General features: G+C 55.3%; 2 protein-coding genes across 3 annotated transcripts; both read right to left on the reverse strand.

Moving 5' to 3' along the window:
* Positions 1–3,244: 3,244 nt before the first annotated feature.
* Positions 3,245–12,436, reverse strand: APLP1 (amyloid beta (A4) precursor-like protein 1). 2 transcript variants are annotated; one of them, XM_008575671.1, is made up of 17 exons: positions 12,149–12,436; positions 11,103–11,246; positions 10,137–10,269; positions 9,836–9,948; positions 9,484–9,617; positions 9,202–9,386; positions 8,625–8,755; positions 8,172–8,246; positions 7,140–7,298; positions 6,933–7,061; positions 5,908–6,007; positions 4,849–4,956; positions 4,560–4,583; positions 4,298–4,368; positions 4,037–4,099; positions 3,762–3,905; positions 3,245–3,673 (listed from the first exon to the last, which is right to left on the reverse strand). In XM_008575671.1, exons 1-17 carry the CDS (start codon positions 12,293–12,295, stop codon positions 3,575–3,577), a joined length of 1,959 nt encoding a protein of 652 aa, XP_008573893.1. In that variant the 5' UTR covers positions 12,296–12,436; the 3' UTR covers positions 3,245–3,574. The 2 variants fall into 2 exon arrangements, with proteins under 2 accessions (XP_008573893.1, XP_008573892.1); XM_008575670.1 differs by having other exon boundaries at positions 4,560–4,586.
* A 1,085-nt stretch (positions 12,437–13,521) lies between these two features.
* KIRREL2 (kin of IRRE like 2 (Drosophila)) lies at positions 13,522–21,118 on the reverse strand. Its single transcript, XM_008575672.1, has 15 exons — positions 21,067–21,118; positions 20,763–20,912; positions 20,011–20,160; positions 19,691–19,851; positions 19,141–19,291; positions 18,712–18,817; positions 18,444–18,592; positions 18,031–18,158; positions 17,814–17,946; positions 17,414–17,514; positions 17,032–17,251; positions 16,426–16,524; positions 16,014–16,114; positions 15,616–15,678; positions 13,522–14,494 (listed from the first exon to the last, which is right to left on the reverse strand). Exons 1-15 carry the CDS (start codon positions 21,116–21,118, stop codon positions 14,159–14,161), a joined length of 2,100 nt encoding a protein of 699 aa, XP_008573894.1. The 3' UTR covers positions 13,522–14,158.
* Between the last annotated feature and the right edge of the window lie 1,668 nt (positions 21,119–22,786).

The raw sequence follows: 22,786 nt of genomic DNA on the forward strand, positions 1-22,786 counted from the left end.
AAAAAAAAAAAAATTCAGGTCCTGCAGGAGTGCATGTTGTAAACAGGCCCTTGGAATTCCCCAATAGAATGAAGCTCCAGCTCCCCACCCTAGAAAGCCCTCTCACCATAGCATCTCCTGCTCAGAGTCTTTTATGGACAACAAACCAAGTGTATGTTAGCACACTACAGGGCTCGTGCCAATGTCTCCACCCCAAAACTTAACCATCTCTTCTTTGTTGATGAACCTGCAATCTGGATTGGGCTCAGCCAGCAGTTCTGCTGTCTTGCTTTGGTCGTCCATGGGGCTGAAGTCAGCTGGAGGTTGGACTGGGCCGGAAATCCAAGACAACTTCACTCACATGTCTGATAGCTTGGCTGAGGTGGCTGAAGCTGTTGGGAGTGGTCCAGGAGGTTAGGTGATCTCTTCACATGGTGGCTTAAGGGCTCCAAGAGAAAGAGTTTCAAAGAGTTTCAAGAAAGCAAGCCCGTGCTTGCATTGTGCCCACTGACATCGTATTGGTCAAAGTCAGTCATGTGGCCAAGTCCAGACTCAGCATAGGGAATATTACTTGAGGGCATGAATATTGGGAGACAGAGTTATCAGGGGGCCACACTGGCTGCCTTGTGACAGCGTGTATGTGCTCTTGTATATACTCACATAATGCTGCTGACACATGAAGAATTTTGAAGACTATGCTATATTTTACTGATTCTAAGAAGAACTTCATTGGAATTCATCTTACAGTCAATTGTGTGACATGACTTAATTTTTGCCTTTTTTTCTCTTGGGGTACATAAAATAATGCCATTTCTTATCATTGATGGCATCTGAGATCTTGTTGACATATAAGATGTCTATCCTGATTTGTATTGTTATGGACTGCATATTTTTGTTCCCCCCAAATTTATATGTTGCGGGGGGGAGCACAAGCCACAGCCCCAATGGGATATTTGGAGGTGGGGCCTTTGGGAGGTAATTAGGTCATGAGAGTAGAGCCCTCATGATGAGGTTAATGCCCTTATAAAAGGAGACATGAGAGAGCTTACTTCTCTCTCCTCTCTGCCATGTTAGGACACAGCAAGAGGATGGCCATCTACAAAACAGGAAGAGTGTCCTCATCAGACACTGAATCTGCTGGCACCTTGATCTTGGACTTCCAACCTCTAGAATGGTAAGAAGTAACTTGTTTTAGTAACCGGGTCTATGGTGTTCTGTTATAGCAGCCCGAACTAAGACATTTACACACACACCACCGACATGATAGAATGTCCCTAAGAAACTCTGCATTATTAAAAGGAGAATTAACAAAATTGTTTTCAATGGAAAAGAAGGCTTAGGGACACAAGAGCATCAAATGAGCAATAGCAAAATTATTTTTCCTGATGGAATTTTAATAATGACAGTCTTTTAAAATTAATTACTCTAAGTATTGCCATTAAAATTAAACTTTATTGGGCTGGCTGTTTAGCTCAGTCGGTTAGAACACAGTGTGATAACACAAAGATCAAGGGTTCAGATCCCTGTGCCGGCCAAATGCCCAAAACACCAAAAAACAAACAAACGGAAAAACTTTATTAAGGAATCACATTCTGACCATATTGAGCAAAATGGCCTTTCATTTCCTGTCCCACCTACTTGGAGCTCCTTACCTGTTGTTAGCCTTTTGATCACTCTTGGTTGTGAAAACACAAAGGCAGCTTTCCTGCCTGCCTGTGGCATTAGTGATAGATTTCTGCTAAGCTCCTCTGAGTATTACCGAAGGTATAACCAGTATCAGAATAATAGTGCAAACTGAGCTCTCTAATGAAGCTGCGATATTGTATTCAACTTGCACCATGAAGGCATCTTCCTCCTAACATCTGCCAGGTGTATATTTAATATGCATTACCTGTTTTTACATGTGCATATTTTGAGGAGCTACTGCTAGCTCATGGGCCTTTTGGCAGAATCTGAAATAGGTGCTCCCTCCCCAAGCCATCTGTCTGAAAAATCATGTGACTGACATTATAACATGGTACGTTACTGCCATCTGCTGGGAAGTTGTGGTAAAAAGGCAAATTCTATAATGTTTAAGAGGTGAAGGGTATCCCCTGGAATTTTGCAGTGCTCAATTTGAACACCATATGGGGACTGCTTTGAGTTATTAGACAGCAGATTAGTAAAATGGCCAAGAATATGGGCGCTGAACCAGGCTGCCTGGGTTGAATTCCTAGCTCTGACCCTTTCTAGATGGTGACCTTGGGCACATGATGTAACTTCTCTCTGCCACCGTTTCCTAATCTATAGATGGGGACTGTCGTACCTACTCCGTGGGATGGAAATAATGATTGTGTCAGGGATGGAAATAATGAGTGTGTCATTGCATATAAAGCCCTCAGTGCCTGGCGCAAAGTGAGCTCCATATGAGTGTTTGCTGCCATAATGCTTAAGATTTTATTTATCAAATACTTGCTAAATGGCAGGCACAGTTCTAACATCTCCACAAATAGCAACCCTTTTTTTTTTTAAAAAAGATGACCGGTAAGGGGATCTCAACCTTTGGCTTGGTGCTGTCAGCACCACGCTCAGCCAGTGAGCAAACTGGCCATCCCTATATAGGATCCGAACCCGTGGCCTTGGTGTTATCAGCACCGCACTCTACCAAGTGAGCCACAGGCCGGCCCCAATAGCAACCCTTTTAATCCTCAATAACAACCCTCTCGGGACAGGTAACAGCATAAGTAGAGGGCCAACTCCAACTCGTCACAAAAACGGGACACGTGAGAGTACAAATTCTAATAGGTGCTGGCAGACATCACATAGCTCTCTCTGGGACACGTGACTGGAATTTCCACTCCCCAGGGGGATTCCTATGGACTCCCTTAGAAGAGAAGACTTGAGAATGGGAAGGGTGGCTCAAGATCCCCATTCCCTCATAGGGCTTGCAGGTTGGGGTGGATGTTGTGTGTGATTATGTTTGAGGGTGAGTAGAAGGCAGGGGAAACTTGTCAGAGCCCAGCCTCCTTGGGGTCCACCCTGGTAACCAGCAGATAGGGGCCCAGAAGTCGCGACCCTTTCAGCACCACTGAAAGCTACTGGGAAGACGCCGGGAGCCTACCCCAGGCCTCCGGGACCCACCCCCTGCGCGCCAGCCCTTTTCGCAGGCCCTGCCCAGATTTAAAGCTCCACCATCCAGTTTAAAGAGATGAAGGTGGCCGGGCAGGGATGGATATCTGCACCCAGGTGTGATTACACACCGAAGCTCCCATAGAGACACAGGATGGCCTGGTGGGGAAGAGAATTTTATTGGGTTGTTAGTGAGGAAAGCGTGGGAGGGTGAATTCCAGGGAACAACAGACACTGGGACCAAGGGGGTGGTCACCTTAAGGGACAATAAATTAACTTACAAAATAAATTAAGGTGAAGAGGTCCTAAGAGGGGAGGGAGCTGGGAATACCTGGGGATTTCTTAGGGATGGAATTTGGTACTGGAAAGGGCCCCTTCACAAAGGGTGTGAAATGAACTTTTCAAGACCCCCCTACCCTAGGGTGGGGTTCTGGGGCTCTAGGAAGAGGGAAGGTCTGGGCTCAGCTGAAGGTGTGAAGGAGGCAGTTCAGGGTCTTTCCTCCAGGAAGCGGTAGGTGGGGTTCTCATAGCCGTGTCGCTGCAGTTCACGGAGCTGCTGCTCCTCCAGGGTCAGCATGGGATCCACCTGCAACGGGGAGCGGTCGTGGGGCACGGGGAGCCTGGCCACAGATCTCACGGCCCACATGCCCACACTGTGTCTTCATGTCTCTCACCTCCACTACGCCGTGGCTAATTGCCCCGTAGGGCTTCTTTCTGCGCAGGAGCAGCATGGAGAGGACTATCAGGGAGCCCCCGCCCGCTCCCATGATCAGCAGGCCAGACACAGCCTCACGGGACACACCTGTGCCAGCTGGTGCCTGCAAGGAAAGCAGATGGGGCAGGGGGCGTCTCTGAGGCTCAGCAGGGTCCTGTGTGGCTTTGAGAGTCACAGCCTAGCCACTGACCTCTGACATCTCCCCCTAAGTACCTGGGATATTCCTCCTCTTACCAGTTCATCTCTCTGAATCTCCGATGAGTGAAAAGGAAAACCTCTTGGAACAGATGCATTCACCTGGGGGATCAGGAAGTGTCAGGGACCCAGCAGTCTGCGCCTGTCCTCTTTCTCCCTAGGGGCCCAAGCGGGTATTCCCCATCCCTTTTCTTCCTAGGATCCCCAAATCCATGTCATCAGCCCCTCCTCCCTCAGACCCAGGAGTCCAGGCCCCTGCTCTTGCCCTCCTTCAGGAACCCACAGATCTGACTAACTTACCTTTTGCTCATACTGCTCCAGGTTGGACATCTTCTCTTTCCCAGGCGACACAGCATCTTGTTCTGTGGACCCTATCCCCCCAATTCCTATCTCATTCTTGAGGTCCAGAGAGGTGCTACACCTGACCTGATGAGGGGGTCAGAAAGTGCACCGGACTCCACCCCAGGAGGTTTGGGCTTCCCAACATATAGACCCTTTTCCCTTCTGGGTTCAGGGTTTCAGTGGGATTTAGTGGCTGGAGTCTACTCTGTGAGACGCTTACCTTTTGGAAGGGTCATGGGGGTGTCTGCTGGCAGCCAGAGAAAGCAAGGCAGGTGGAACAGTGAAGAGAGGAGGGTATCATTAAAGAAAGTGTGGAGAAACACCCTCCCAGGGAGACCAAGAAGGAGAAACAAGGATTCTACAGAGGCCTCCACAAACTTAGACATTCCTCCCCATCCTCTCCCACTCACTGTGGTGGCCAAGACACCCCCAGACTTTTGGAGATTACAAATGAGGTTGGGGACCTATCCCTCAAAGTCTGGGGTTATTTTATATTTAGAATCACTCACCATCCTTGGAATCTGGAGGCTGCATCCCACCTTTGTCCTCACTGCTGCCCCCAGAGGCAGGGGCTTCCAATTCATTGGGACCCAGGTGCTCAGAGTGGAGGAGTTCCTCTAAAGGGAACATGCAGAAAGATGGCTGAGGTGGTGGGCATGGGGACTCCCTGCAACAAAACTGGGGGAGTGAAGGGCACCCTAGTAGTAGAGTGACTGGAAGATCATGCAGACAGCAGAGTCAGTCCCAAGTGTGGGGTAGCTGAAAAGTGTGATCTGGCAAAGTGAGGAGCTGGCTAGAAGTGCCCCTGGCAGGGAGGATGGAGGTTGAAGTTTCAAAAGTATGGCTTAGGGCTGGCCAGTTAGCTCAGTTGGTTAGAGTGCAGCTTTATAACATGAAGGACATGGGTTCGGATCCTGTACTGGCCAGCCACAACAACAACAAAAAAAGTCAAGAGTATGCCTTCCTTAAATATCAGGAGAATTGGGGTTAGGTGTGGGATATCTAGGAGGAAGTCACAATAGATCTGCGGGCTGTGGTAGGTCACACTTTCTGGTATTCATGCTCTTTGTAGGCCCCTCCCTTTGAATCTGGACTGGGTTTGTAACTTGCTTTAGCCAATAGAATGTGGGCCCAAGCCTTAAGAAGACCTCACAACTTCCACTTTTGTGCTTTGGGGATCCTGAACCACCATGTAGGAAATCCAGCTACCCTGCTGGAGAGACCACATGGAGAGGCTTAATGGAGAAGAGAGGCCCTAAGCCTACTTGGAGAGGAAGAGAGATCCATTGGTGCAGAGTCCCAGCCCCCTGATGATTTACTATCTAGATACAGCTGCACACTTGCCTACTGGCAAGAGCACCAGAAGAACCACCCAGCTGAACTCAGACCAGATGGCAGAATCATAAGCAAAAAAGAAAAAGAAAAAAACGGTTGTTGATGTAAGCCTCTAAGTTCTGGGGTGATTTGTTACACAAATCAGGATAACTGAAATCGGGGAAGGTTGAAAGTTGGGGGTCAAGGTCTGTCCTCAGATAGCTGAAAATGGAGCTGGGGTAATGGGCACTCACGGATCTGGGGCCGCAGCTCCTGAGCCAGGCGGGGGTTCTGGTCAAGCAGGCCCAGGCTCTGATTCATCCTTTCCTCAATCACTTGAAGATGGGTCTGTACCTGTGGGGGAGTAGTTATGAAAGGTGGGTGGGTGAGTGGGAATGAAAGGTGGGTATGAGCTGGACAATGGAGGCTGAAGAAGGGGAAACTGAGGCAGGATGAAAGATGAATTCAGTAGGGTCCAAGGAAAAGTAGCACAAACAATGGACAGGAAGTAGGGTATAAGGATCAGGAATTGGGTTTTAAGAGGAAGGAAACTGAAGGAGAAGCAAGATACAAACAGAAAGAAAAGATGTACAGAAGACAGGAAGTGAGAGGCTTGGGAAAGGAAGTAAGGTACAAGGAAAAGGAGTGACTGCTAGGAAAAGTGGGGCACAGAAGACAAGTATAGGATACAAGGAATATGGTTTAGAAGACAGGAAGTGGAGGCAAGTGGGGTCAGAGGAGCAGAAAGTAGGGTGTGAGGGACAGAAAGTGGGGTTTGAGGGTGTCCCAGAGACAGGAAGTAGGGTCATATAGAAATGATGTGGCTCAAGACAAGACTTGGAGTTCAAGAGCACAAAATGGAGTATGCATGGACAGGAAGAGAACATCCTAGAAAAAGGAATTAGAATCTAAGGGCAAAGAACAGGGTTTCCAGGGAAAACAAGTGGGGTTAGGGAGAAAGGAGGGTTGAGGGGCAGGAACAGGTTCAAGGCACAGGAAGGGGTTCTGGGAAAGGAAGTAGAAATCCAAGGGACGGGAAGGAGTCAAAGGCACAGTATGTGTTGGGGGGTGGGGGACAGCGTTCCAAAGTCAGCAAGTAGGGATTCAAGGGACAGAAAGTGGAGTTGAGGGACTGGAAAGGGTCCTGAGGCACAGAAGGGGCTTTTTAGAGATAGGGAGTCCAAGGGACTGAAAGAGGGTCTGAGGGAAAAGAGAGGAGTCTGAGGGGATGGGGTCTGAGGGACAGCGGGGCATCTGGGAGCTGGAAGGGTCTGAGCACCTGGAAGCGCATCTGCTGGGCCTTCTCGGGATCCACGGCAGCCACGTGCTGGTAGTGCCGCAGCGTGTGCCTCTGCTCTTTCTGCTCCGCACGCAGGTAGCGCCGCAGGGCCAGCAGGACACGTTCTGCCTGTAGAAGGGACAGAGGCTGCCCAGGCCTGCCCCAGCCCTTCTCGCCCTCTGCTCCCTGCCCCCAGGGCCCTCACACCTGAGGCGGATCCCCCTGTAGTGCTGCCAGGAAGCCCTCCAGGGCAGCCCTGCGTTGGTCATTGATAAGGGCGATGACTCGGGTGGCGTGGGTCTCCACCAGGCGCTGTCGCTCACCGGACACCTGCTCCTCCAGGGTCTGCAGAATGGACTGGAAGTGCTGGTGAGGGGGTGGGCACAGGGTCAGGAGAGATGAAGATGGGTGAAAATCTGGGTCAAAGGGAATCTGGAAAGACAGGGCTATAGGGTCAAGTGGGGTGGAGTTCAATAGGCCTAGGCCTAGCCAACCCAGGGTGGGACTAGGTCAAAGGAAACTGATGGGAGGGGGTGGGCTACAGGGCCAGATGGAGTGGGGAGGGACTGAGCCTACTGGGAGCCAATCTGAGGGTGTAAACTGTAAGGTTGGGTGGGAACAATTTGGGAAGAGAACTGGCCAATGTTAAGGTAAAAGGGACAAGTCTTTTAGGAAAGGTAGGGCTCCACGACTGGGCAGGAAATAGGCTGCTCCTAAATGAGACTGGGAAGGGTAGGACCAAGAGTTTGGACTGGGGGCTAACCTGAGTGGGGTCTACATAGGGTAGCACTGCACTAAGGTAAGGCTGAGAGAGCTGGGAGCAGGAGTTAGGAGGCCAGGCCTACCAAGGAGGGATTGAGTAACACTGAGATTACAGGGGCAGCACCAAAGTCAGGGCGCGGGGCCTAACAGGGACATGAATGCATCACAGAGAAGCCGAGAAGGACCTGGCTGAATCTACAGGGGGCCCAGCTTGGGAGAGGCCTCCAGAGCCAGCCCTCGGAGGTAAGTCAAGTTAAGATAGAGCTAATCATGGCCAATATGAGGAGGAGAAACAATGTCAGGTTGGATGCAGGCCAAGATGGGCAGAGCCACATGTAGCGGTGGGGTCAGGAGAGGCTGAGATAAGTAGGAAGGGGTGGAAATGAGCGGGGCAGGACCTGGCCAGAGCCAGGCTGAAACTGTGTGTGCCCCAGGTAGAGGACAGGCATGAATAGGACCCGTTGGAGGTTGACCTACCTCATTCAGGGCCTGTCTGTCGGCTTTAGGCAGGTTCTTGGACTGGTTGTCTGCCATGGCCCATTCGCGCATCACCTGGCAGGGGAAGGGGAGTTTCAGGATCCCAGAATGCACCCTAATACACCGGTGAGTCCCCAAATCTTTCTTCAAGACTTTGTAGGCTCCAGATCTCTTAAGTTCCATTGGTTCTTGAGTTCCCAAGAGGGAAGACCCAGAAAGAGTTTAAAGTGGAAGAGTACCACTGACTAGACTTCCCATAGAATTTAGTGCCATCTCAATGGGATTCTAGGTGGGTCAAGAATCCCTGGTCATCTTAGGGGATGGTGTTGAGGGTTCAGGATTGAAGGGGGCCCAGGGAGCCTTTGGAGGTAGTCTCAATGTGTCCCCAAGAAGTTTCCTGGTATTTAGGGAGCTCTGTGGTGTGGGGAATCTTGGGGTCCTTAGTATCATCACCTCATTAATCTGGCGCATCCTACGCTCCTCCAAGTCCATTTTGGCCCTCAGGAACCCCTCGTGCTCGCTCATTTCCCCAGGCATGCCGAAGTAAACATCCACACCGTCCGTGGGCCGCGGGGTGGGAGTGACTGCAAGAACAGGGATCAGGTGGTCGGCCTGCAGCCCACCTCCAGGTAGCCTTTCCTACCTGGAGAACTACATTTCCTAGAGAGCACTGGAGACCACCACACATCCAGTTTCGCTGTAGCTGTTGCCTGGCATCTTGGAAGATGTAGTTCTGAACCAGTCCTGTTCTCACAAAGCTTAGGAATCCATTACACCATTTTCCAAGCTTTACGAAAATAACTCTCAGGACCTACCAAATGGCCCCTTTCATTCCAAGGGCCCACACAACCCTGTCCCTTTGCATTGTTCATAGGCTTGCCCTTCCACCTTTATTTTAACCAAAGCTACTCCCATCTCTTCCATTCTCCCCAGTTGGGCCTCTCCACTACAGGTCCTTCTCAAAGATGTCCCTACATCAAGACTCCCCCTCCCCATGGTGGAGAGGACTGGGGTTCAGAGGCTGCCTCACCTTTGCTGACCACTGCAGGCGTATGGGAGCTTAAGGGTGGGACCTTTTCCTCCTCCTCTTCCTCTTCAGCCTGTGGAGGCTCCACGAAGTAATCGTCTACTGGCTGTAGGTAGGATTCCTCCTCTTCCTCATCCTCACTCCCTTCTACTCTGCCCCCCAGGGGCCAAGACCGGGTAGAGGGGTCACTGAGGGAGCAGGAGAAGTACCAAACAGTAAGGACCCAGGTTTCCATCCCTGCCTCAGGAGCCTTGGGATGGGCATGAAGGGTCCCCTCCCACTCACCCAACTGCTGTCCCAGATGGGTCGGGGGTCACTGGAGGGGGGCAGCACACATACTCCACACCTCGGAACCGATCTGCACCACAGGGCAAAAGCATGCCCGAGCCATGCAGGATGAGGCCCTGGGAGCTGCAGGCCTGTGGGAAGAGTGGGCCCAGATGCAAGGATTGTGGAGAAGGAGGAATAGATTGGGAGCCTGAATGCCTGGATCTTGAGAGCTGATGAGACTGGGAGTCTGGATTCCTGGCTCTAGAGGAAGGGCTTGGGGGATGGTATTCCTAGATCTCTGTGAGGGGGCTGGAGGCCCAGACTCCTGGGTTCTGCGGGGTGTGAATGAGTGGGCCAGCGTCCTGACCTCCTGTGCCTCCTGATGCCTCCGGGTTGAACTCTCGCACTGGTCCATGCGCTCCTGGTGCAAGAACCGGCAGCCTTCGGGCACAAGCAGGGCCTCGCTCACAAATTCACCCGCTGGGGAACGGGGACACCAGGGTGAAACCTTCCACAGCCTCCAGCCCCAACCTCCTCAGAATCCAGATTTTCTCCTCAGAGGCTTTTCGGCCCCACTCAAGACGCAGGCACCCAGCACCCTAATGTGGGCCCAAGACAGGGGCTCAGAACCTCACCCTTTAGTTTCCCTCCCCCAGCCTGTGACTCACGCAGGCAGCGGAAGGGCACAACCTGGTGATGAGGATGGGCACAGCGACCACCCCGGGCACCTCCGCACCAGCGTTCCATGGGGATGGCCTGTGCGGCCTGCTCCACTCGTGCAATCTGCAGCTCTGGATACATCTGGGGACACCGGGTGGGGGTGATCAACCCACTGCCGCACACCTGCCAGCCACCCCTCTCCACTGGCCATGTCCTTTTTCAAGGCTCTAGTATTCATAAGGACATCTCCTCCCTAAGCCCTGCTTCTCGATGGAACCAGCCTTAGATATCTAAGCCCCTCCTGCCGATTGGCCACACCCCTTCGTGGCTCTCCCTTAAAAGTTCTGCTGTCCTTAGGCCCTACCTCTTTTCCTGTCCAGTTTCTTTATGAAGTCCCTCCACCTGCCCATAAGCTCAATGTCTCTAAGCCCACCTCTATGGTTACCTCTCCCCGCAATCAGGTTCATCTTCCCCATAGGTCTCACCCTGCTTTAAGTCCCGTCTCTTTCTCTGGCCTGTCAATCAGTACCCCTCCTCTTTGTGTTAGACCTGCCTTTCGTAGCCACGCCTCCTAGCTATCCACTCTCACTGCGCTACACCCCTTTCCCCATCTTGCTTGTCCGTAAGGTCTCTTTTTGTCTTAGCCCCGCCTCTCTTTTGGCCACTCCCACCTGTACTCCTACTCTTTACTAGGCCCACCACAGATTGCTAAACCCCGCCTCTTCATTGGCTACCTTCCTAAGCAGGCATCTTTGCGCCTCTCACCCTTTTCTGACTTGGTTTCTCAAAACGGGTCCTGCCCTAACCTAGCTTCGCCTCTTCGTTGGCCACGCCCCCTAGCTTCCCAGGCGTTCTTACCTCCCGCATCTCCCTGCACCACGCCTCTTGCAAGTCTAGCTTCATATGGGGGACCCCCGCCCCATCTTGGACCCGGTTTCCCACTGACCACGCCCCTCCTAGTAGGTCCCGCCCACCTGTCTGCAGTACTCCAGCACGCGCTGCGGGTCCCGGAGACAGCGCCGTGAGCGCTGTGGGTCTGGTTCCCAGCGGCCGGTTCGCAGGTCTCGGTGAAGGGTTAGGCGCCCGCATAGTCCGGCAACCTGGGCTGACCCCGGGGCCTGGGGATGGAGGCGGAGGGGACAGTAAGGGCCTGGGGTACACTGGCATCTGGGTTCCCAGTTCTTTGCTCCCTGGACCCGGATATTCAGAACCCCAGCACTAGCCCCCTCCGCCAAGCACGGCGCACCCGCCTCCGTGGAGGCACCGTTCCCCGGGAAACAGCTCTCGTAGGGCGGGGGCACCCCAGCTCTCCAGTTGCTATGGCGACCCGGGTCCCCCGGGATTCTCTCGGTCTTGTTGCCGCGGAGACAGACTCCTCCCCCACCCCAGTGCAGTAGCGCTGAAGTCCGAAGGGGTTAAACCTGAATCGCGGGGGAGGAGGCCAGAACCCAGGCGTTCTGGCCCCTCCTCCCTCCGTCCCTAGTTCAGGCTCCCATTGCAGGGTGCACAAACGACGAGGCCTGGCTTCAGGGCCCTGCAGGCCTGACCACCAGGTCCTTGAGGACTGGAGAGCTACATCCTAGTTAGGGGGTGGTGATGGCTGGAAGCCTGGCCTCCTGGGTCCTGGGAGCCTGCTGGCGGCTTTATATGGGTCCAGAGGGATGCAAGGGTCCTAGATTCTTGGATCCAAGTACCTTGCTGCCTGGCGGATCCTCTGTTCAGGTGGGAAGGGGCTGGGGCCGAGTCACATAGGGTGAGAGGGTCTGAAGAGGGGGGCTGGACTTCTGGGACCAAGGGCTCTGGGAAAGCCAGTTCCTGCTGGGGTTAAAAGGGGGCTGGGACGTCAGATGATGGGGGGCCTGGCATCCAGGGTTCATGAATGCCTAGGGATGTTAGGGAAGGCTGGGGGCTGGCCACATGGCTGGAAAGACTGCGCTCTACCCTGGACGGATTCGCGTCGGGGTCCAGAGGCCCCAGTCCCTCCCCTTCCCCCATCCCCCAGGGCCCGGCTCGGCCTCACCTCGGCCGCGCCGGGGCTTCCACCGGCCAGGTTCCCGATGGCGAGCTGCGCGCGCAGAAGCAGCAGCAATAGTGGCAGCAACAACGGCAGCGGCGGCAGGCCCCGGCGGCGGCCCAGACCGCGAGCAGCGGGGCTGGCGGGCCCCATGTCACGGCCTTCGCACCCTTACGTCCCCTGCACTCCCGCCTGGCCCGGCCCGGCCCCAGCGGTGACAGGAGCTCCCAGCGCCACCGCCGCTGCCTCCTCCTCCCGCCACCCCCGGGCCGCGCCGGCGCCGCCAGCCCCGCCTCGCGCCGGCCCCGCCTTCCTGGCCAGGACAATAGCGCGGCAGCTCTGCGCAGAGTGGAGCAGCTCCGGAACCCGGGTGGGAGCCAGCGCCAGGTCCCCGCCCCCTGAGATTCAAGGCGTCCCACCCATGCAAGGGCCCAGCCAGGAGTCTGGGTCACAGGCTCCTCCTTTGTGGGTTTTGAGTCATTCCTCCGGACTCGCACCTCCAGCCTCTCCTCTCTCAGACCCAGACACCCACAATCAGCTTTGTCCTTCTCCAGGATGCCAGCATTGGAGACCCTCTCCCTCCGCCCGTAAATTCCTCTCGAGATCTCAGGAACACAGGCCTCCAAAATTTCCCCAGTCAAGAACACAGCAGTTGAGACCCAGTACTCTCTTCTTTCAGATCCCAGAGGCCTGGCCCCAGGACCCTTTTTCCTCAGGACAGAGACCAAGCTCCCAGACCTCTCTCCCTCAGACCCAGGAGTTCAGTGTTCCTGCATTGATTCCCAAGGGTCCCAGGTGTCTTGACCTTTAACTCCTAGCTCAAAGATCCGTGAAACAAAGCCCCCAGGCCCCTTCTTTAGGATGACCTAAGTCAGGCACCCAGCAACATACCCATCAAGGACCCAGCACCCCAGGACAAGGATCTGGACCCCCATGTTGTTCTAAGGACTAGGAGATTTCCATTTTCCTACCTCTAGTCTCCCCCTCCCTACCTCCCTTTCAGGGCTTACCGCTTTGTCTCCGCAAATGAGAGTGAAGAATTCTGTCTTCCCCAGGCCGACTGAGGCAGCCCTGTCACATGTGTGCATCTGTGTGGACATCTATGTGTGTGTCTGTCTGTGGGTACATGCCCATGTGTGTGTTTATGTCTGTTTCTGTTTGCAGCACTGTGTGTGCTTCTCTCAGTGTGTGGATGTGTGTGCAGGTGCATTTAAAAAGAGCCTGGAGTGCTAAAAAGGTAAGAAGAGGCTGAGAGGTGACTCATGGTTTTGCTCCTACAGCCACCTCATAGGTAAAGGACCTTGGGACAGATTTAATGGACCCCTTCCTTGATGGAGGGTAATAATGCCAAGAGAATCCCTAAGACACATTTGCCTCTTTGACTTTTTTTTATTAAACATAAATATTTTGATCCCCAGGTTCCCCTTCATTCCCACAGTGATAGTTCTCACCCTGTCCCCACTCCTCGAGTCCAATTCTTTCCGAGTCTTTAAGTAAGGTGGAAAGAATCAAGATGGTGGCCACCTTGGGTTCCCAGGGAGTGAACAGCTACCTTAGCTGCACTTCCATTGGCCAAGCAAAGTGCCCCTCAGGGAGAGCCAGGACAAGGTGGGGCCTGGTCTGCCCTTCACCTTGATCTGTTCTATACTACCTTTCTTCTCAATGCAGGGGGTCATCTTGAAATATCTTCTTTCAGTGGCTAGAAATAACTACCATCTCTTCCCCTAACTCCCATTGCTCTCTGTCCCCATCCCTCTGCAAAGGGCCTATCTGCCATCTAGAATCTCTTTTACAGAGGGAAATAGGTGGACACAGAGGTCACCCTGCTCCCAGTTGGGGTATCCCCTTTGGCTGAGCTGAGGGTACAGCAATGATTCTGACAATTATAACGATCTTTCCATTCCCCAATGTTCAATTTTGGAGGACTAAGGTCGCCAACTTGTTGTGGTTGCTCAGAAATCAGGACAATCCGTTATGGCAAGTTGAAGATCCCAGGACTCTTCAGATGGAGAGATATCACACATGAGTCTGGAGACGTGGGTGGCCAGGTGTGGGGAAGGCAGCATATGAGAAGGGAGGAGTCCCCGGCACCAGATCTGGGGGTCCAAAGGATGTGGGTTCGATGTAGCTGGTGAAAGCTCGAGGATGTGGTGTGGTGAGATAACCCGCACGGGCTCTATACAGTCTGCAGGGAGGGACCATGCCCGGGTGCGGGTTGAAGTCATAGAAGGAAGGGGTCGCTGGGGGTCCAAGGGGGGAGGGGGGTGGCAGGAAGAGGCCTCCTCCAGGAGCTTCACCAAGGCTCAGGCTCACACTGACCCCCCGGACCTTGTAGTAACCGTTGGTTGGGTCCTGAAGGGACAAATGGGACTTGGTAAGGTATGTGAGGATACGGGTGGGGGGGGAGGGGGTGAGGGTCACTAATGAAGACACACTGAAATAGAGCCAAAGCTACAGAGAGAAAAACAGAGGCAGGAGCAGGTAGAAACCCAGAGCACAGAGACAGACACATACACTGACAAATAGACAAAGTGAGACATAAAAACAGTGACAAGAGGAATACAGGCCTGCTGAGGGTGGCAGTGTGGAAGAAAATGAAGAGGGAATGAGACAGATTCATTCATCTGTCCAACAGCCCCTAGGTTTTGATTCTGTGTCATTCCCTGTGCCGCTGCTAGAGACATGTCACTAGGATAGATCTGGATCCTGCCCAGGCCACAGGAAAATGACAAGTCATCAGACAGAGCCCGGAGGGGTCACTGCTGTGACTGGAGAAAGCACAGGCAGTGACTGGGGCTGTGATGGGGGCACCTTTGGCATAGTGATCAGGCTGTGCTGGGGAAGCCCAGGTCACAGTAGTCATGGCTGTGATGGGTACAATACAGGCAGAATGATCAGGCTGTGATGAGGGGAGCGTGGGCTTCCCAAAACAAGAAATGTCTGAGCTGAGGCTGGAGGAATAAAGGAGGGAATTAGGCAGATATGGCAAGGAAGATGAGAGTGTTTCAGGCCAAGAGAATAGCACATGCTGGGTGCAGAGAGAAAAGGCCCTGGGTTGGGGGCTGGGGCTGGAGTCAATGGGGCTGTTCTGGGATGGGATCCCAAAGGAGGGACAAGTCTGGGGAGATGCAAGGCCACTGTGGGACCTGATGAGTGGAAGGGGCCTGTGCAGGGGCAATCAGGGAGAGGCATTCAGGAGGCCTGAAACACGACTGTGGTGGGGAAAGCACAGGCAGAGAGAACCCTGGTCTGGGGGCCAAGATGGAGGCCAAGGCTGGGACAGATCTGTGGGTATGATCAGCAAACCGAGGCTGTGCAAATGGAGGCTGCGGAGCTGTTGGGGGAGATGGCCCAGGAGGTGGAAGGAGGGGGTGTGGGCGGGGCTAGGTCCCAGCTCTGGAGGCAACAGATGAAAGAGGAGGGGACAGAGTTGGAGATACAGTGAAGGGAGCCCCTCCCCTTCTAACACTCACCTTGGTCTCCAAAGCCCTTTCTTCATCCAGAACCAGGTCACTGTGGGTGTGCACAAAGGGGCCCTGGGGTAGGGAACTCAGTGAGAGGGAGTGGTCAGAGGACCCTCCTGCCCCCGTGCTAGACCCCAAGGACCTTAAGCCCGCCAGTGAGTGGAGGCCAGGCAGGAGGGGCCAAGTGCTCCTGGGAGCTGGGATCTAGACTTAGGACAATGAGAGGGTCGTGGGGACATACTGGGTATAGGGAATAATTGGGTCAGGGGCATATTTGGACTTCGGGGACATTTGGGTCTGGGGTCACTGTTAGGACTGGGGTCCTATTTGAGTTTGGGGGCCGGTGGGAACTGGATTATTATTTGGGTCTGGAGGAACAGTTGGGTCTGGGGACCCTGGCATCCTACCCGGTCCTCACCGCTCCCGGTCTCCTCCTCGGGACCCCGCGAACTGGAGCCGTCGCTGCTGCCTGGGATTCGCACCAGGTTCTTTTTCTTGGAGAAAGAGGCTGAGATCCGGGACAGTGAGAGGCGGAGGTAAGTGATGGGGCGGGGTCATGGTTCGTAGAGACCAATAGCAGGAAGAGAGAGGGCTGGGTGGGGCCGGTGGAGGAGCCTGGGAACCAATGAGAACCCTGGCATGGGAGGGCGGGGAGTGTGACCCCGAGGGGGCCGAGTTAGGACTAGAGGAGGGAACCAGAGCCTGAAGGTGAACCAAGCTCTGAGCAGGGCTAGAGAGACAGGACTGAGTCAGAGGGCAGGGTGTGTGGGGGGAGTAGGACTTTGGGGGCTGGGACGCGGTTCAGACACTGACCTCTGCCGTGGCGCCAGCAGCAGAGGGCCACTCCAGTGATGACCATAAGGAGAGTCGTGGCCGCGGCGGCTACTCCGGCCACAATCCGCACAGTGGGCAGCACGTCTGCAGGGAGTAGAGGGGGCGTCCTGAGATGGCTAAGCAGAAGACTGAGGAGGAAGTGGGGAACGGGGGCTCAGGGCTTGGGTTTGGGTTCCCTGGCTTTAAAACATCACGAAGTTTGGAGATTCCCAAGGTTTGTAGTCCCCTAGTTTGGGGTCTAAGGGCACATGAGTTTTGGGTTTCCCAAGTTTGAGAGTAGGCAAATTTAAACTCTCTGGCTTTAGGGAGTCTTAGAATTTAGGGGGTCTTTTATTTTGCAATTCTCTATATTTGGAGGTTCCCTTCTTTGGGGCCCCTGAGTATGAGGGATCTCTCAGTTTAAGATTTTGTATTTGAAGCAATTTGTTGTTTTGGGGTCTTGGGATTCAAGGAACCCATAATTTTGAAGCTCCCGAGGTTTGGGGGTCTCTGCATTTGAGGACCCGAGGTTTAGCAACACTTGGTTTGGGGATCCCTGCGTTTGTTGGGTTTGGAGTCCCCAGATTTGGGTTCTTCAGGCCGGGATCTCACCTCTCCGGCCCAGGCTGACCCGGGTGCCTCCCTCGCCCAGCCGGTTCCGGGCACTGCAGTTGAAGCTCCTGCTAAAGTCCGACTCCTGGGTCCCCGAAATATGTAGCACAGAGATCAGGCCTGGACCCTGTCCCCCGTGGCCTTCCGGTGCTGGGAATGTCTCCACCAGGAACCGGCCCTGCGCCCCGGCCTCCAGGAAGCCCTCATCCCAAGACCAGACCTGAGGCACAAACGAGGGAGGTCACTGAGCAGACTGGGGAGGGAGGGATGAAGCGGGTGGGACGTCGGGAAAGCCATAGATGGCCACAGCTGTTTCGAGGGTCCGGGTGGGAGGCCAGGGATCACGACTGGATTGGTCATGGTAGGCGCGACATTTCCTTACCACGGCTTCTGGCGCGGGGGAGGCGAAAACTAGACACTGGAGGCGGGCGGGACCCCTCAGGAAGGCAGGCGCAGAGTGCAGGGCGGTCACTACCGGGGGAGCTGGGATGAAGACGGTGGATCACTCAGAGGAGAGGTTTCGCCCTCCCCAGTGACCGTTCTCCATAAAGTGGAGCCAGGCCGGGTCACTCTCCGCTAACCTGAACCGGCCAGGCCACGCCCCTCAACAAGCTCAGATCCCCTCAAAGCCCCGCCCTCGGAAGGTGGGGCTCCAGCCAGCAGGCCCCGCCCCCTATAAAGTTTCTTTCAAGGCCACGTTTACTCCAGTTAGACCTCCCCCCGCCCCGTCCACTTCCTGTCCCAGGACCCACCAGGTCTTCTAGGAAACCCCACTTTCTCACCGTTCACTGTCAACCTAGCCTCCGCGGCGCCGCCCCCCAAGCCCGACAGTCCCGGCTCGGCCCTGCACACATAGTCGCCTGTGTCCTCGGGCCCCACCGACGGAAGACGAAGCGTGGGCCCGGAGCCCAGCACCTGGGACAGGGAAGGGGCATCAGGGGTGGGACTTTGCGAGGAAGACAGGCCCACCGCCTGCCACCACCACAGATCGAGCTTCACCTGCACGCCACCGCGGCGGGTCCAGGTTACCCGTGGGAGCGGGTTCCCGCGCCAGGCACAGCTGAAGGAGGCGTCTTCCCCCACGTCCACGGACCTGGGCTCTGGCTTTGCCTGCAGAGTCGGCCCGACTGGAGGAGGAGAAGGAGGGGTCACATGGCCGGGGCGGAATGATGCCGCTGACCGGGGATCAGCCCCTCAGAAACACCGCACCCTCAATGCCCCAAGTATGGTCCCCAGCCCACAATACTCCGCCTACTAATTATCCGCGCCCACGCACCTCGGCCCCGCCCCTGCCCCACTTTGGCACTGACCTAGCACAGCCAAAGCCCGCCTACATGCTATTCCCGACCCCTCCCCCAGTCTGTCGCAGCCACTCCCCACTTTGGCCACACGCACAGCCCCTCTCGGCTCACATAGTACGTCCAGTGCGGTGCTGCGGTTGGCGCTACCCACGGCGTTGCTGACCTCACAGGACACGGGCTCAGTCAGGAACGAGGCGTCCGCCACGACCTCTAACCTTGGCCCGCGGGCCCCGAGCACCGGGGAGCCCCCCTTCGCCCACCTGCGGAGGTGGTGGCGCTGTTAGTGTTGTCCCCGCCTCCCCACCAGGCCCCCTGTCCAGGTCCCAGATCTCCCCCAGATCTGTGCTCTTGGCTGGGGAGAGGTGGTCTTCGTCCTCACCTGTAGCCAGTGACAGGAGGCTGGGCTGTGGCCTGGCACAGGAAAGTGACCTTCTCTCCTTCTTGCACAGTCTGTGGTTCAGCAGACAGAGTCACCTCTGGGGGGTCTGTGGGTGGGGGACAACTGTCAGCGTGGGTAAGGACCTGGAACACATCCGCTGCTGGCCTAGGATTCTAGTTCCTGGTCCCTCCACCCCAGGAGTCTGGGTCCCTAGTCTCTTCCTCCTGAGTCAGGAGTCTGGACTTCAGTTCCCAATTCTCCTGGATGCCCCAATGTGCCATCCTTCTGTCCTCTCCTCTTCTCTCAGATATAGGAGTCCAGGTCCCAGCTCCCTCTCTTCCCAGGTAACCCAGGTTGACAGTTCCCTCCTTTCTTAGACCCAGGAGTCCAGGCCCAAGCCCCCTCTATCCAAGGGCCAGTTGTACTTACACTGCAGGCTCAGTGTGATGGCTGTGTCTCTCCCTGTCGGCAGAGCCTGACTCCGTGCTCGGCAGACCAAGGTGGCTCCATCATCATTGCTTGAAGGGGTCAGGGATAAAGTGCTCTCCATTGACCCAGTGTTTCCTTCCTTCAGCAGAGTCTGGAGGTATGGATAATAATAATGATTTCATTTACACCTTATACAAGTATAGTGCTTACTATGTGTCAAGCACTCTTTGGGGAATTATAGGTATTACTTTGTTCAACACTCACAATTACCCTGTGAGGTCATGCTACTATTATCCCCACTGTGCAGATAAGGAAACTGAGAGACAGAGAGGTTAAATAACTTACTCAAGATCTATCAACTAGCAGGTGGCTGAACCACAATTTTAACCCAGATAGTCTGGCCCTAGAGTCTTTACCCTGAATCACAGTCCAAGGGTCCCTTGAGCCTCTGCCCTCCCATGACCTCTTCTCCTCTAGATGAGCCTCTGGTCAGAATGGACCCCAAATTTCCCAGAATGGGCAAGGGCTGGTACAGGGATTCGGACCTGACCTGGTGGAAGGTGGTCCCATCCAGTCGGACCCCATCTCGTAACCACAGCAGCTCAGGGGTCGGGCGGGCATCTCCATGGCTTCGACAGGTCAGGTTTGCAGGAATTCCAGCAACCAGAGACACAGAGGGGCCTCCCAGCACCTGGGGGGCCTCTGGGGGCACTGCAGGGTGGATCTGGGGTCAAAGGTGAATCTGGGCCGAGACCCTGATCTTCTCAGCTCCAATTGACCACTTCCCTGGGCTCCCTGGACTCTAATACTCCCAGCTAGTACTGGCTGCCCTTCTGGGTTCTGAGGGGGAGAAGTGGGGTGGATCCTCACCCAGCACATGCAATTGGGCTGGTCGTGAGCGAAGGCCTGCTTGTGTAGCCTGACATTCATATGATGCTTCATCTTCAAGCTCCACAGGCCTAATGTGGAGGTTGTGCTGGCCGCTGGCTGCATTTCCTGATATCCAGTACCGGGACCACCCTGGAATCAGGGAAGATGTGGTCTCACCATGGTTCTGAGTTCCTGGCTTCATGCCTCCATCTCCAGACATCCCACACCAGAAAACTGGCCCACACAGTCGATAGTAAAACACTATGAAAAAGTATGTGCTGGGCCCAGAAAGACTCTAACCCCCTCCCAACCAGAGTCGTTGCAAACTTGGGGGTGATAAAGTCAGAAAGGAAGGCAAGAGAATGATTGCCATAAAAGTCAGATTAGATATTGATTCTGGAGTGAGGGGGAAGAGGGCTATGACAGGGGAAGGGAATAAGGAGGGATTCTGGGGAGCTGGCAATTAACCTGGCTATTGGTTGTATGTGTGTCTATAATTATTTGGCAAATCTACCACTTATGTTTACTGCCCTTTTCTGCATTCACATACTGTATTACAATAAAAGTAATAATCCACAAACTCTATGGATCACCCCCAAAGAAGCAGCTCAAAACTCAGGATTTCCACATGTTTCCCTGAGCCTATCAATTTCCCAAACTTGAAAATGTCAGAATAGAAACTTCAGGCACAGCCCAAGCCCAGCAGCCTACCCTAGAGCCAGCCCTTCCATGAGCAGAGAGAACAGCCTTACCTGGTAGATCCCTTTCACCCCCTAGAGCCAGCCCATCTTTAGTCCACTGGACCAGCCCCCAGTATGCGCCCAGAGCACAGGGCAGCCGGGCTTCTTCCCCCAGCAGCACCACCAGATTCTCTGGCTGTTGCAGGAAATGGGGCGACGCGCCTAGGAGAGAGGGGGGCAGCAGAGCTGAGCTTAGCACTTTCCAGAGCTACCTTTTTCAGGACCCGGGAGTCAAGTCCCCAGCCTCCTTTCCCTAGTAAAGCGGCAGCCGGCAAACGGTCCTCCCGCATGTCCCCCCGCGCCCCCCTGGTGGTACCTGCACGCCCTCTGAAGCAGAAGACGAGGCCGAGGAGGGCGGGGACCAGCATCCCGAGTGTGTGTACCCCAAGGTCCACGAGTCTTCCCCTTCGTAGCACTGGCTTCCCTGCCAACTTCTTCCTCGGAACCACACTTCCCTTCACCCTGGTCTGGGGCCCCCTTCGTGCTCGACTCTTCTCCCCTGGCCAGAGGCCCCCCGTCTCGGGCCTGGAGAGCCCCCCAAGTCTGCTCCTCCGCAGCCTCCGACGCTCTGAAACGCCTGCTAGTTCCGCGCCCTCGGTCTCCGCGGGACCCCGGGAGGGCCGGATCCTGCTCGCCCCGCCCCGGCCCGCCCCCTGGAGACCCGCCCTCTTCCCATTGAGAAAGTTCCGCGGCCGAGACGCGGTTGAATGGGGGCGCTCAGGGCGGGGTCCTCCCGGTGGGCGGGCGCCCCGGCCCTATTCGGGTCTGGGAGCCCGAACACCTGGGTCCAAGGAGGGGGTCCCGGCTGGGCTGGACACCTGCGCCCTGCCGGGGTTGGGGGAGGCATGGGGGTGAGGAGGAGGGAAGGGAGGGAGTGGAAGAAACTTGCTCAGCCCAGGTCCTGGAGGGACTGCGCTGAGTGGAAACGCAGCTATAAAGACTGCGCTGAGTGGAAACGCAGCTATAAATGGGAGCCCCTAGGGGCTCGCCAGTGTCCGCGCCCTGGGGAGGCGGGGTTCGGGACTCCCTTGGGCCTGCGGGTCGGGAAGAGGGCACTCAGGTGGCTGGGGACATCTGGAACCCCTGAGAAGAGTGGAGTTCATCTCCCTCACCTCAAAACTCCTCCTCAAAATCTCCCTCTGCTGCCTCGTTACCGCTGCAAACCATAGCACGTCCCAAGACCCAGGAATCCAGGCCCCCAGGCCCTCCTTTCCCAGGACCCCGCAGTCCGGGCCCAGCCCCTCCCTACACTCTGCAGGCCGGGCCCCTCGGCCGGCCGCGGTTGCCGGGCGACGGCTGGGAGGCGGCGGTGCCCGGGCTCCGGCTGGCAGGCAGGGAGGCTGGGAACCGCACAGCTTGTCCTGACGGCTACAAGCAGTCCAGCTGGGGCGTTCCCACGCTGCACAGCTGGCCTAGCAGGTGGGCGGGACGCTGAACCGACTGAAGGGGGCTCGGGGGCTGGGCCCGGGGTCTGACATCCCTGGCTTGTGGAGAGTGGGGGTCGACATTCAGGCACTTAGTTGTTCCTGGGCTCTGACTCTGGCGTCCCTGAATGGCAGGGGTTGGACTTCCAGGATTATAAGGGACTGGTGGTTCAGACCTCTGCTGGCTGAGAAGCTGAGGGTTTGAACTGTGAGTTCCTTGAGGGGTTGGAGACTCAACTCTCATGTCCCTGCCTGCAGCATGGTGCAGTTGGGAGAGGGTGACAGCGGGTCAGAATATCTGGTCTTAAGTCTTAGAGTTAGTGGATTTAGCCATCAATCTCCCTTCCACCCCCACACAGACCCAGAGGATTTGAAAATCAGTGAACATCTGTCCTGAGTCCTCTGTGTGTGTTGGGGGGTGGAGGGTAGGGGTGGAAGAGATTGGAGGCCTGAACTCCTGGGTCCTTGGAGAGAAGGGTCTGAGGGCCTAAACTCTTAGGTCTGAGACGGGAGGGTCCGAGGGATCCAGACTCCTAGTCTGGGAGCCTGAACTCCTGGCTTCTGTGTTGAGGATCCAGTGCTTGGATTTTGTAATAGGATGGGCTTGAGCCA

Source organism: Galeopterus variegatus, unplaced genomic scaffold, assembly GCF_000696425.1.
Source record: "Galeopterus variegatus unplaced genomic scaffold, G_variegatus-3.0.2 Scaffold1222, whole genome shotgun sequence".
Taxonomy (NCBI): domain Eukaryota; kingdom Metazoa; phylum Chordata; class Mammalia; order Dermoptera; family Cynocephalidae; genus Galeopterus; species Galeopterus variegatus.